This window comes from Megalops cyprinoides, chromosome 10, assembly GCF_013368585.1.
Source record: "Megalops cyprinoides isolate fMegCyp1 chromosome 10, fMegCyp1.pri, whole genome shotgun sequence".
NCBI lineage: Eukaryota > Metazoa > Chordata > Actinopteri > Elopiformes > Megalopidae > Megalops > Megalops cyprinoides.
The window spans coordinates 26,819,690-26,833,437 of record NC_050592.1 but is presented as its reverse complement, the minus strand read 5'-3'; the positions used below and the strand labels follow the sequence as shown (position 1 = coordinate 26,833,437).

Genomic DNA, 13,748 nt, shown 5'->3' with positions numbered 1-13,748 from the left:
TATTTGCACATCACAAACCATTTGAAAAGAAAATACAATAGTTTAGCAGCTAATTGAATGTATCTGTTGGATTTAATAGCAGGTGGAGGATGAAGTATGCACTGAATAAACAAGGGGGTGTGAATGCCTTTTGAACTTGTCATTACTTATTACAGCCAAAAGAGGATTGAGTCCATGTTTTGAAGAGAGTTAGAGTGGTCATGCTGGGTTGGACCTGGCTATGGTCACGTGACATCAGGACAGGTTTTCACCCCATCCTCCAGTATTTTGCTTTCTCCTCTTAGTCCTCATCACTCCCAAGACCCACAGGGTCAAAGTCTGGGTCATCCTCTTCCAGATCCAAATCATCCATGTCCTGAAACAGGGACTCATCCACCTCCACGCTGTTCGCAGCTGCAGAGAGAGACAGACCAGTTACAACCACACGCACCACTGATACGCATGCGCACAGCAGAGACACATTTACATAGGCCCCTACAGCACAACACACACTAGATAACCACATACATGTCCTAACACAACTGAACGAATATCAAGCACATGTCAAGTGTAGATTTCCCCAAAAAGCATGCTGGTAATACTTCTCCAACTTTACCGTCTTCCAGAAACTGAATATCTGATGTGTCAAGGTTATGGTCTGTTTCAAAAAGTTGTTTTCCTAGAAAGACAAAAAAGTAATGAAATGAACTTTCATAAACACACATTGCAGCTACATGATTCTGCAACAGAGAATCTAAACGGGTACACAAAAAAACACAATTACAGTACAATGCATGGTATGCATATAAGCATATAAGAGCATATAAAATGACTTCTCCTTCCATCAAACCATGTCTTAAATATTTTGTGAAGCTCTATGTGTTTAACCCAGACTAAGCAGATGTGTCTCTGATGCCGAAGAACATGAGACTGCTCAGAACAGAGCATTCACAGGAATGGTAATTTCATTCTGAAATAACTGCATGGGTGCTAATTGTTTCTGAAATGTAGCTGGCAAGGAATACAGAGGCCTTTAGATTCTATCAAATCTCTCTGATTGTAACAAGTATGTCAACATACACCAAAATCACAGTTTCTCCATTTTTAAATGGAAACCACTACAGACTCTGTACCAACAGGGGGCAGCACTGCTATGACCCTGCCGAGATAATGCTTCTTGTTGCCAGGGGAAAGACTCACCAGTGAGCTTGGCCTTCCCAGATTGCTCTTCCTCCTTTTGTCTCTTCCTCTTCAGCTCTGCCATTTCCTGTTCAAATTTGGCTTTCCATGAGAGGAAGTTCTCAATTGTTACCACAGTGCCCTGGAATGCAACCTACCAAAAATACAGTGCAGATATCAGTGTCTTGAGTCAACATGGCCTTATTCACTTAAATGTATTTGTTTTCCAATGCTGTAGATACCTCAACTACCACACATCAGGCTGGTATTATGTGAATTAATGGTATATCCACTATGTATGCATGTGCATGTAAACTGCAGTTGTATACACTGGCAGTAGTTCCAACTGACTGTAACAATCTTGAAAAAAGAAAACTGAGTGAATTCCTCATTATTGGCAAGACCTTCTCTGCTTCTTCTGCCTCCTTCTCTTTTCTCCTCTTCTCTTCCTCTCTTCTGTTCTTTATCTGGTCGACTATTTGGTTAAGTTTTTCCTGCACAGCTGTCACCAAGGTGAAGATCATCACCATGCCCAGGTTTTCTTCGGCCTGCAAAACAACGTTTATCCACTCCAGCTATGGCTGTTTCACCTAACACAGCGCTCATTGTAACAAAGCAGGCAGACACACTGGTTACTGCAGTAACACATACTGTCATTAACAAACAAATGTATGATCCGACAGCCCTGCTCCTGAACCAGCATTTGTTACACACAGGCAGGCAGGCAGAAATACAAAGAGACAGATGGACAGACCTGCTGCTGCAAAAGACTCAGGATGTCCTGGACATCAGCCTCATCCAGATTTTCCTGGGAATAGATTTCATAAAGTGGCGGCTCGTCTGGATATTTCTCCACATATGTGAACTTCAGCGTAGCCTCCACCGCTGGAGAAACCAGGGTACATCAAAACACAGACCATCAGAGTCGGTCCACAACAACCACACAGAAATTGAACGGCTGAACAATGCTAAACTTGAGCTGTTAATTACGGAGAACTTACTCTCGTCGTTTTCCCCTGCATCTGAGGCAACGGTAATTGTGAAGCTCACTGGATCTTCTGACAGTACTGCACAGAATCAGGAAAATCGTGCTTTATAATCATCCGCGACTTAATGAAGGAAATGAGACATTCAACAGAAAACTGCAGTTCCGTTGTCTTTCCTCTTCTTTACCTAGTTGTTCACAGGGTATATTTCTGCAAACGAACAGCTCAATTAAAACATTCTTTTAGAGCATGTGGTTCAACATAATTCTGGTAACCAAGCTAGCTAGTTAACTAACTCAGCAAGCTCCATCGCTGTAGGCTAACTGACAACTGCGAATAACTACCCAGACTAGCCAACCACAGTCGGCTAGAGTAAAGCTAGCTAAAGTAGCTAGCTGGCTACTTTCCCCAGCTTCCCAGCTAGCTAACGTTATAGCTACGTCTACCTTTGTTAACTCAAATCATTTTAACTCATGTAATTAAGATACCTATACGTTTTAAAATCATTTCATTATTAAAGTTGTTAACTAACGTGGACTAAATTTAGGCCGAAGCTCTTGGAACTTAGCTTGTCACTATAACACTGTAACTGTCCAGCTGCCTGCCCATCTAAATCCATCAGAATGTTTGCTAAATGCTAGCTAGCTGGCTAATAGTAACTACCAAAGAGGGACTTTTTATTAAACAGTGCAGCATATACATAGGTAGCATACAGTAAATGACACAACCATTCTCTACTGTTTAGGTTTTGGGTTGGACACTATAGCCAACAGTATATACTCTCGAAGTGTGAATGAAAAATTAATATGCAGACGCTAACATGCCGCACCAAGAGAACACGTTTTCGGTCTAGCTAGGGACAGCCACAAAGAGGCTGGCTAGTTGGCTAACCAGCCAACTCACAAACGTCACCTGTAAATGAGTCCGGATAGATGGACTCGATGGCTTCCAGCTCGTTCCGCTGCTCCTCTCCGTAATCTGTCATTTTCTCTTTCTTCTCAACTTCTCCCAATTATCCATCGATTATTTAGCTACTTTCACTGAAAACGTAGCTGTGCAGTCGTCTGCGGCTTATCAGAGGCCCAGGAGATATCGACTATTCCGCAATCAGTCGACAGGTCTACAATTTAGACACACAAATCGGCAGCTCAGATGACACTATATCGAAAAGAAACATTGATTTGTTCAAGACTGAAATATTTAGTTTGATGTCATATCAGCGTTTCATTTTCATTTTTTACATCCAGATTCAAACGATACTGTTGAATAAGTGTTCTTTGATAGATTATTCAGACTGGAAGAACTCTTGTCGTAAGGTGGTCATGTGATGTTTGCCGCGACTCCTGAGTCTTCTTCGAATTAAGCGATAGGCATTTGTGGCTTTATTTGGCCTTTACGGCTATCATTAAATTCTAGAAATTGAATTTGTAATCCCCAACTTGAATCGTTAAAGTTAACATGATCAGAAACTGTAGCAATTCAGTTTAAAAATGTTAAATACGAATTTCAATACCTGTAATTCAAATAAAGCTCTTTTGGCCCTAACATTAATGCTTTTTTACCGAACAGTTTCGTATAACTAACTAAGAATATCCAATTCAGTGATTTGTTCGGTTCCTTTATTTCAGCGGTATTCAAAACATCTCAGCTGATTGAGTTCTGAACATGCATTTCCTTCTCTAACCACAAGGTGGATTTGTCGTAGCAATGCAAGCATGGCTTTGAAGTCAATTGAATTATTGCTACCTTGAATTAGCAGCATAGCTGGTAGAATTGAATTAATGATATCAAAGTCGCTATTTACAACAGTAGTACTTACATGGTATTTAATGCGGAAATAACTTCCTGTATTAATGTAGCCTTCACTGGCATCATAATAACGCGTTTTAACATTCTTTGATGCTGAACTCATAAAATGTGTATTCCCTAAAAACAGCCAAGGATTTCGATGACCTGCTAACTACTTCCTCTCATTGTTGACAGCTAGTTGTACAATGTAATTGAAGACGTGTGGTAAGTAAGCACCAATTATTCAACTTGTTACAACGTTAAATGATATATCTTGAGATGTGTTTGGACAATTTTAATATTTGTCTTATGTGTAGAAACCAACTGCCACGATAGAGAAGAATCGTTATTTTCCTGAGGAGTGATGCTGCTGTTATGAGTATGGGTTTCAGGGCTGAGTGATGAAGCCTGGGGAGAACATGGTGCAATCTGTCACTTCAACATACTTAAACTTTTTTTTTCTTGTGACAATTCAATCTTACTGCACTACATTAACTTTTGCCAATTCACATTTGACAAATTAATTAATGAAGTCCTCTAGAAGCAAACAACAACAATTAAAAGTGAAACTGCTTTTAGGTTGGACCCAAACATTCCTTAAATGTACACATTCAAAGTGCCATAGGTCTGTATTTGAATTGTGAAAGATGCATTAGATAAACAATCTGATGAAAAAGCTACTGTCAATTAAGGGTTTTTTATACAAAAAAATTAGGAGGACTCTGGAATGGCATGATATGTACATAATTAAAATGAAATTAAACACATAACAATCAGTCACCACATTCCAGAGATTGATGGTTCTCATGGCATTCTCAGTTGAACTGATTGAAAGATTTTTTTTCATAACCTGGATGTTGCAAACATACCTTTGTTTGAGTTATATTTAATGCACTTGCAAACTGAAATTAATACTCATCTTTATTTCTGCGACTGTGTGCTGATGGTTCTCTCTCTATACATTCATATATTGAAGCTCCAGATGAAGATTGAGGAGGACCATTTTTTGACAGTCCTTGTGCAATTAACAAACCCATCCCGTCCTTAAGCAGGAAAAACCTGCTCACCACTTCCTTTTCATGTCAGTTGCTCATGGCAACACTCCTGTACCCAATACCTCCTCCCATTTCAGTTCCTTTTTCCAACCCCTTCCTCAGACTCCAAGCAAAGGGCCAGTACCTCTCCACCCTCTCCACAACAACAGTTCTTATTGTGTAACAAAAATGCATATCTGCTGAATTCTATGTTAGACCATGACAGAAAGTGTCAAGCGTCAAGTCAAAAGTGTAATTGAAATTTAAGTCTTTTTTGCAGACAAGGTGACATGGTGTGATGTGAAATAGCAGCTAGTTTTCTAATATTGTTTGGAAATAAATGGTTGTGAGTTTTTACATTTGGCTGCTGAGGAGAAGACAGAGTTCAAACTGCAAATTTATTCATACTCGGAGTGCAACCACTGCTGTGGCTTCTTTTGTCTTCTGGTTGTCCAAGCAGTGCAGAATCAGAGTTCTGTCATTCAACTGGTAGAGTCTGAAAGTTTTTCATGTAGAGCTGCTGACAGTGGTTGAATGAGTATGGTTCAGAGATGAAAGGTGATAGCAGGATAGCAGACAGAGGGGGAGGTGCCTAACAGGTTTTAACAGCACACCTGGGCGCAGACTGCTCTTAACCTCCTTATTATACTCATTTGAATGGCATGTGGAGAAGCTCTCCACCTCTCTCTCTCATAACACTCAGGATACATTTCTTTGATAACTTTTTATTATCAGTAGGAAATAGACATAAACAATATATACTAAATAATGACAAACAAGTGCATTTTTTTTTGCAAAATGAGAACAACATGGCACTTCATACTTAGCCTTAGATATGGTCTGTAGGTTTATCATGAGGTCTACAAAAAAGTTTACTCTGTAATATTATTTACTGTTCCACTAGGGTAATGTAACACCCTGAGTTTGTGCTTGGTAGGATGTTAGTGCAGAGAGTCTGAGAGCATGCATAGCTCAGCTGAGAGAACATCTCTTTGTTTCAACTCAGTACTTCTCTGTGACACAGAATGATGATCATGAAGATGGTGGTAGTGTTTTAGTGGGAAGCCAGTATGTTAGTATGTGGTCAGAAATTGTCTTGGCTAGCAGTCACATGACCCAGGCACATGCCACGGTTCAGTCACACGACTCACACGGTTTGTGACATGGTATGGCCACACGTCTGCAGTGCTCCCCGCGGTACGTGCCACCTCAAACAGCCGTTACTATAGCAGTAATAGACGGGAAGCACACAGTCACATTCTCCTGGCACTTTGTAGTGGTTTTGATAAGATAACATTGAGCAAAAAAACAAATACTTTCCAGTGCTGGAGGTCCTCAACAGACTGCAACAGTCAATGTAGAATGCTGTAGTCCTCTGTCAATGGGACGGTACCATTCTTAAATTCTTAGGACCAGACCACGCCTCACCACTCCACTCCCATGGGTCACGGTCCCCTGCTCATCTCAGGACATCTCAAAGCCACGCTCGACGTCCAGTACAGGCCTCTTCTCTGAGCTGTAGTCACGATCCGAGCGCTCCACATACCTCTGCAGGGTACTGTAGTACTGCTCACTATTAGAGAAGGTGTACAAGGCCGAGATTTCTTCCCAGGACCTGTGATTGGGAAAGGGGAAAGCTTCTGGGTCACGGTTCTCGAAGAAGCTCTTGAGGTTGCGCTTGGCCAGCTTGTCAGCGTACTCGGTGGCGAAGGCCTCGAACTGCTCCTTCTCCTTCTCCATATAGCGCTTCCAGAAGGTGAGCTGCAGGAAGCTGACCTGAGAGCGACAGTTCTTATAGCAAGTCCCCACCAGTCCCGCGATGGCAGCCACCACGATGATGCACCAGCCTAGGATCTAAGTTACAACAAAGGAACACTGTTGTCATCTAAATACTCCTCTATCACATCTATTGGTAAAAAAACACTGACATATTTTCCACATAGCACATGACCACACATAAAAAATTGAAATGTGTCAACGTTACATTTCAAAAATAAACATGATGAATCTGAATGCACATCATAATCAGGTAATTAACCCTAAAATTAACATTAACTCAGAAAAAACCTGGAGACAGTGACACTTCAGTTCAGTTTAAACCAAAACCACAGTCTGTTTCGTTAAAAACGAGAACATGTTCAGTTTCATTTAACACAGGAACACTTTCAGTTACATTGAAAATGGCGACACATTTGGATTTTAAAGTCAAACATGACATTTTCCTCACATTTGCATGTATTGTCAGTGCAATTTTCAGTATGACTTTTTTCACCACACCAGTTTATTATAACATGTGAGAGTATGTGTGTGTATTCTGGAGGTCCACATTAACCCTGTCTCCTACCTGCGACTGCGCTCGGAACATGAGCAGCAGCTCCATGTTCTCTTCCGCGGGAAGCTTGGACCTCTTGCAGGGCACCCGGGCCAGCTCCGCGCGGCACATCACCGTCTTGTTCTTGCAGAACAGGTTCACCACCAGGTTGTCGTCCAGCCCGCTGACGGCGCACTCGTAGAAGGTCCCGTTGAGCAGCGCCACGCACAGCCACATGACCGGGGCGACACACGCGCCCGCGGCCACCTTCAGCAGCATGGCTGTGCAGCCCAGGCAGTTGCCCCGGGGGCAGAGCTTGAGCGGGTTCAGGCAGCAGCCCGTGAACAGCCTCCACATGCGCGTGCTGAAGAAGAAGCCGAGCGCCAGTAGCACCACGGCCGGCCCGAGCAGGAAGGTCAGCCCGTACGAGAAGTTCTGGCTGCGGTTGCAGGGACACTGGAAGGAGACCATAGAAAAGATGCGCTCTCCGCCTATGGTCAGGATGGCCATGAAGCTGTAGCCTATGGTGGTCTTCTGGTTCATGACGAAGCGCAGCACGGTCTGGAAAGCATCCATGCTGGCAGCAGAGTTCACACAACGCTCAAGGAGTCAAACTGGAGGCAGGAAAAGAGCCAGGCGAGAAGAGAAAGAGCCCTTAGCTTTTGCGGATTTTTATGCTCTTCTCCTGTGCGCTTCGCAATTCACCAAAGAAAAGAAATTCCAACTCTGCCACTCCCTTTCTTTCTCTTCTTTCAATGCTTCAGCTCTCTCCCTCCCACTTTTTCTGTCACTGTTGCCCCTCCCCCTCCCTCTGTAAAAAGGAAAAGCCATGACTCATCTGGCTCAGATCCTGAGGATCTGGTTTAGAAATTTTAAAATTGTGGAAGGGTCAGCACCCACATTTTGTTGTTTTCTAATAAGTCACATAGATACAACAATCCACACATACGCAGTCTCTACAGCCTTTAAATGTGTTCTTACAATTCAGTTTAAAACAGCTTCCATGAGAGCTTGTTTTGCAAATAAGTGTATTGATTCCATTATAAACACAGAAGGGGGGGGGGTCAGTCTGAGGTTAGGTTCAGAGTTAAGCAAATAACGCTCATCCAGTTACTTTGAACACATGCACGTATGCACACAAACGCACGCATACACACACACACAGATTAAACAATGCTGCATCTGTGGAGGAAACAGAACAGATATTCTTTCACTAATGAAGGGGAATTTCAAAACTTGTACGTAGATGCCATTTTAACATAACTGCAAAGCTACACAAAGTGGTTGACCATGCACGCACATTTAGCCTGCTAGTAAGCAATATGTGTGTCCTACCACAGACAGGAGAAGTCTAGTTTTAGCTCACTTCCTGTGGTCTCTGGGGCAGGCTTATGAAGCCAGCAATTTCATCCCCCTCCTTCACTCCTGCCTGTCTGAAAGGGTCTATGTGAGATGAGATGCATGCAGAGCTGATTGGTGTGTGTTTATTTGTAAAACTACAAAACCCCTCATTACAAGACTGAGTCATGACACTGAGCATTATAACTCTAATCAGCTTGACTAAGACTTAAAAACATCTTCTGCAGAACACACGGATTTAGCTATGAAATCAAATCTGTCAAGAACTAGATAGAGTAATTATCCTACAAAAGAATCTTCCTGGAAAGAAGAAATCTTCTTATAAATACAGAACTAAGTGGCCGTCACTTCGACAGAGAAAGTGTGTCTGTGTGAAACCATTAACTGATTTCTGTAAACAGGAAGTGCAGAGGTGTCTGACTGCGATGTTTCCTGTTCACCAAGTCAAAGCTCTTCAGATTGCATTTTCCCACAGCACTGACTTGAAAAACTCACAGCTACAGGCCACAATGTGAACTTTTAGATTGAAAACTAACACATAAGATGTTATCTTTCTGCAGCCATGAACAATGAAAACACACCCAGAATCACAGAGGGAAGGATAAATGTGTGGGAGATGGAAAAAAAAGGAACAGAGAGAGAGGATTTCACCCGTCCGTACTTCTGCTTTTGACTTGCATGAAATCAAACTAGGGAACAAAGACACATGCTCTATTTTTTTATTATTACCACATGACCCGCATACTTTTTTTTTTTAAAACAAATTCCAAAAGTAATTCCAAATATCTTATAAAATGCAAGACAAATACAATGCGTAAGGCTTGGAAGCAAGGCATAAGGCCTGTAGGGAATATGCTGTAAAATGCTGGCTGGACAGCTTGTACACTGTCGCGGGGTATGAAATGCACAACAGATTATAATGAGGAGATTCCATTAAGAGCAAAGTGCTGCATCAACTGAGCAGTTCGATCTCTGAGCCCATTATTCCCCTGTAATCTATCTGTACAAACCGGTGTGGCTGTCCCATTGAGTAAGGGTGGGTATTGGTCCTTGAGCGCCAGACATGTTTATACAGAATGATGCAATATTGAGTGTTCCCAGTAGGGTTGGGCCAATAGCTTATGATACCAGACGATGTGATATTTGAGGACAACACTCGTATGATCATTTCCATAATAGTAATGTAAAAAATGCTTTAATGAACATGTGTATGTGTATTTGTCATAAACAGTACACAGTGATGTGAAATGAACTTGTGTAATAGCTGTGAGATAAAGTAGTGCAGAAAAGACTGTTCTTTTTATTTCTGTAGTATTCACCTGCGCTGATCGGGCTGGAAACAGAACAACTGAGAGGGTAAGCAGAATACATATCCAACTGCCACTGTTTATCACCACGTGACAAACAATGGGGGGATCAAGTTACACCATTGTTTGCTCTTCTGTAGTAACAGGGGGAGGGAGTGTGGGAAGTGTAACTGCTGGGGTATTATCCATGACTCTGATTATATCACAGTTGTGTATAGTTTGGATTGAATGACAATTTCATATCAGAAAAAAATCACAACTGCGGCCATTTCACAGTTTTTTTGGTTAAAGCCTAGTGATTGAGGAGAGCCAACTGACGCCTGTCAACTTTGCAGGAAGCAAGTTTCACACACAGAATGAAACACAATCCTGCTCAGTTAGCAGTTAACGTCGTAGATTAGTAGGCATTATTGGAACCTAACAGCTGTTTTATGTTTTTTAAGAAAAAAAGTTTTTTATGGAAAAAATACATTTTTGAGACTCAGGTTAGTCTAGCCTACCCACAACATTTGGATGTTGCCCAACCCTAGCCTCCAGCATATGGCCACTTGTGTTCATTTAATGTGAGAACCAATTGCAAGTTCAATCATGCATGGAAAAAAATCCAGAAACATCCGTGCTGTGCCAGGACCAGGGTTGCCTCTGCTCTAGAAAGGTGAAATTCATGGACAGTGATGATGATGGTAGTGATGATGATGGTGAGGGTGATGGTGATGATGATGATGATGATGATGATGATGATGATGACAGACAGTACTCCCTCACAGCATCATCTTCCCCTCATCCACAAAGCTGAGCACGGTAGGGTTGGCCGTGTCCCCCGCGTCTGACCTGACAGAGGCTCTGTGTTTGTCCGAAGGGTCCAGGTACGTCTCCACGTAACTGTGGAGGGTGCTGTAGTAGTGGTTCTTCTTACTGAAGTGGAAGAAGGACGACACCTTCTCCCAGGCCTGCTTTTCAGGGGTGACCATGGAGTCTGGGGGCGTCTGCTGGAAGAAGCTCTTCACGTTCCTCTCGGCAAGCTGCTGGGCATGTTGGGCTATGTACTTCTCCATCAGGTCGCACTCCTGCCCGGCGTATGCCCGCCAGAACTTCAGCTGCTCATAGCTGACCGGGGAGCGACACCTGGCCACACACGTCAACAGCAAGGCCCCCAGTGTGATAGAGGCAATCAGCAACCAGCCAAGCACCTACAACACAAATATCACCATAACATATCACACACACGTACAATACTGACCAGCCCAGCAACTCAATAATACAAATGTAATGTGCAGTAAAATATATTACCAACTAAAAATATAATAGTAATATTTATACAGATTATACAGGGATCTCGGTTTCCTGAATGGCTGATAAGGGTTTCTAACTGTGCATTACCATATAACCAATAGGTAATAACAAGTTTCAGAGTTTAAAAGTTCCTCAGTTACTGTTAGAAAACTACTGTATATGGTGCAGTAACATTACAACCTCAAAGATTTACTTTAAAAAACCATACCTTGTTTTATAAGCACAATAAGTGACTTCAAGGTGTGCAATTATGTTAAATAAAGGCACATCCGTGCACACCTTATCACACCCCTGGGTGCATAGTAATTAAGTGTTCAGCAGTACATCCCTTCTCATGCGTTATTGCTAACATATTGCTAATGTCAACCATCCGAGCAGCTGAACCACCCAAATATGATATTACCATGTATCACCATAATGCCCACAGCTGAGCTATACAGTCTCACATTAATGTCTTAATCACACAAATCTGATTTCACTTCTGCTTTAGGTTGCGGACTTCCTCCCGAATTGCATAGTTCCATTTTACGGTTCACATCTCTTGCTAACAATGGTGGTAGCACCACACCCTCCACCTCATGACCTTATACTGATTAATAATGAAAGAAGGAGCCCACTTTACACTCAGGCCGAGGATCAATAATGGAACAGCCTATTTCACTCCCTGGCTGACGATACAGTGTATAGACGGCCAGAAGTACAGGGTGTAATGAAACATTTAGCAGGCATAACAATGCAAACGAGCAGGCGGTAATAGTGATTCTAATTAACATGGCTTGTGGATCAATAACGCTGATGCACCTAAATTGACACATGTAAGAGAACAGATCGTAGAGCTGAGGTTCCAAGAGGAACACAATTCAACATCACCTATCAACACTTTACTGTGGACCTGTGCATAACCTTACAAAACAGTTCTCCGTCTCACCTGCGACTCAGAGCGAACAATCGCCAAGACCTCATCTCTGTCAGCCTGCGGGATGGAGGACTTTCCGCAAGGAAACTTGTGCAGCTCTTTGGAACACTCGGCTGCTCTCCCCAAACAGAGATGATTTTTGAACAGCGTCACGTTGAGTCCGGTCATAGCACACTCGAAATAGTTGCCATTGAGAAGCGCAACTGCTATCCAGCTAACTGGAGCGATCATCGCGCCGGTGGTTATCTGCAGGAACACTTTTAAAAAGGCACATGTGCTTTTCAAACGACGCGAGTTTGGTTTGCGCCTACATAACCCTGTGAACAATTTCCAAGTTTTATTGCTGATCATGTACCCCAACACCAGCAGCGCTAGTGCAGGCACCAGCAGAAACACGGTCCCGTAGACAAAGTTCCAGGAGCTGCAAGGACACCTGAACACAACCGACGAAAAAATCTGCTCTCCACCCGCAGTCAGCAACGCCACCAGCCCGAAGCCCAGGCTTGTTTGTTGGTTTTGGGCAATATTTAGCACCGTTCTGAATTTATCCATTTCGGAGACCGCTGCTTCGCACGTTGCCTTCTGTATTCGGCGGACTTTTGCGTTTCGGGTATGAGGCTATGAAGTTTCAGTTCCGTTATGTGAATGTGCGTCCAATGTCGTTTCTTTGACTCAGTGACACAAAGTCATGAGAAGGACACCGTATATGGCAATCGTTTTCATAGAAACACACGGTATTTTCTGAGCCAATTAGTAAGCGTAGACAACAAACTATTGAGAAACAAATAATTATGCTGAATTCATAGAATGTACTTCTTAAACGTGTAGTATCGCTGATCTCATTAACAGGCGTATACCACGAAGATCATATGTCTTTAAAAGTGACTTTCAGTACATTTAACATTTCAGATTTGATTCTTATTTCACAATCGTGTGAAAACCTGGGGAATATACAGTGAGTCACAAACTGATCTTTCTTTTCTGTGACCGGCGGTTAACAGGTGCCCGTTACAGCTTCAGCACCGTCAGTCTTGTCATATGTAGGCCTATCAGAGCACGGCTCTGATATGTATGATATAACAGCACCGCCTAGTGGAGGTCCGACTGTTCAACACACCTGTGGGGACAACGACTCAGTAAAGCAGTAAAAAATTCTGAATGAAGAGTCAGACACACAGATCCTTCCTATACAACATTCAGAAAATCTGCCCCTTCCTCACCACCTATGCTGCACTGCCTCTAGGGCAGACCCTGGTACTCTCACAACTAGTGTAGCCTTTTCCTTCTCACCAGTCTGCCTGCACCAATACACCCCAGACGTTAATAGAGTACACTGGCTCACGACTTGTGTTCAATCTTCCCAAGTGTGCTCATATCGCACACCTCCTCATTTCACTTCACTGGCTACCTGGCAGAGCACACATCGGGTTTAAGAATTTGGTTCTAGCCAGTGAGTGGAACAGAACAACCACACATTCAATCAATCTTCAAACCATAAACCCCAGTCAGATCTCTCCGTTCGGCTGTCTCTAGGTGACTGACTGCTCCTTCCCTGCGTGGTCCCTTCTCCTGGTCGCAACGCTTGTTTGCAATTGG

At 42.8% G+C, this 13,748-nt stretch overlaps 3 protein-coding genes across 3 annotated transcripts; all 3 read right to left on the bottom strand.

Moving 5' to 3' along the window:
* Nucleotides 1–50: 50 nt before the first annotated feature.
* On the bottom strand, nt 51–3,441 carry rwdd1 (RWD domain containing 1). Its single transcript, XM_036538894.1, has 7 exons — nt 3,057–3,441; nt 2,160–2,225; nt 1,913–2,043; nt 1,563–1,706; nt 1,180–1,312; nt 596–658; nt 51–393 (listed from the first exon to the last, which is right to left on the bottom strand). The coding sequence occupies exons 1-7, from the start codon at nt 3,127–3,129 to the stop codon at nt 281–283; spliced, it is 723 nt and encodes a 240-aa protein (XP_036394787.1). The 5' UTR covers nt 3,130–3,441; the 3' UTR covers nt 51–280.
* A 1,874-nt stretch (nt 3,442–5,315) lies between these two features.
* On the bottom strand, nt 5,316–8,009 carry LOC118784892 (calcium homeostasis modulator protein 5-like). Its single transcript, XM_036539362.1, has 2 exons — nt 7,311–8,009; nt 5,316–6,820 (listed from the first exon to the last, which is right to left on the bottom strand). Exons 1-2 carry the CDS (start codon nt 7,851–7,853, stop codon nt 6,431–6,433), a joined length of 933 nt encoding a protein of 310 aa, XP_036395255.1. The 5' UTR covers nt 7,854–8,009; the 3' UTR covers nt 5,316–6,430.
* A 2,563-nt stretch (nt 8,010–10,572) lies between these two features.
* calhm6 (calcium homeostasis modulator family member 6) lies at nt 10,573–12,750 on the bottom strand. The gene is made up of 2 exons (XM_036539841.1): nt 12,165–12,750; nt 10,573–11,133 (listed from the first exon to the last, which is right to left on the bottom strand). The coding sequence occupies exons 1-2, from the start codon at nt 12,702–12,704 to the stop codon at nt 10,705–10,707; spliced, it is 969 nt and encodes a 322-aa protein (XP_036395734.1). The 5' UTR covers nt 12,705–12,750; the 3' UTR covers nt 10,573–10,704.
* Between the last annotated feature and the right edge of the window lie 998 nt (nt 12,751–13,748).

Bases quoted from the DNA above. Each gene is read 5' to 3' on its own strand.
- rwdd1 (XM_036538894.1), bottom strand. From the start codon at position 3,129: ATGACAGATTACGGAGAGGAGCAGCGGAACGAGCTGGAAGCCATCGAG. The intron at 1,707-1,912 runs GTCTGTCCATCT...GTTGTTTTGCAG, and splicing joins TGAGTCTTTTGCAGCAGCAG to GCCGAAGAAAACCTGGGCAT. The intron at 394-595 runs GTAAAGTTGGAG...CTCTCTCTGCAG, and splicing joins TATTCAGTTTCTGGAAGACG to CTGCGAACAGCGTGGAGGTG.
- LOC118784892 (XM_036539362.1), bottom strand. From the start codon at position 7,853: ATGGATGCTTTCCAGACCGTGCTGCGCTTCGTCATGAACCAGAAGACC. The intron at 6,821-7,310 runs GTAGGAGACAGG...GTTGTAACTTAG, and splicing joins TGTTCCGAGCGCAGTCGCAG to ATCCTAGGCTGGTGCATCAT.
- calhm6 (XM_036539841.1), bottom strand. From the start codon at position 12,704: ATGGATAAATTCAGAACGGTGCTAAATATTGCCCAAAACCAACAAACA. The intron at 11,134-12,164 runs GTGAGACGGAGA...TTTGTGTTGTAG, and splicing joins TTGTTCGCTCTGAGTCGCAG to GTGCTTGGCTGGTTGCTGAT.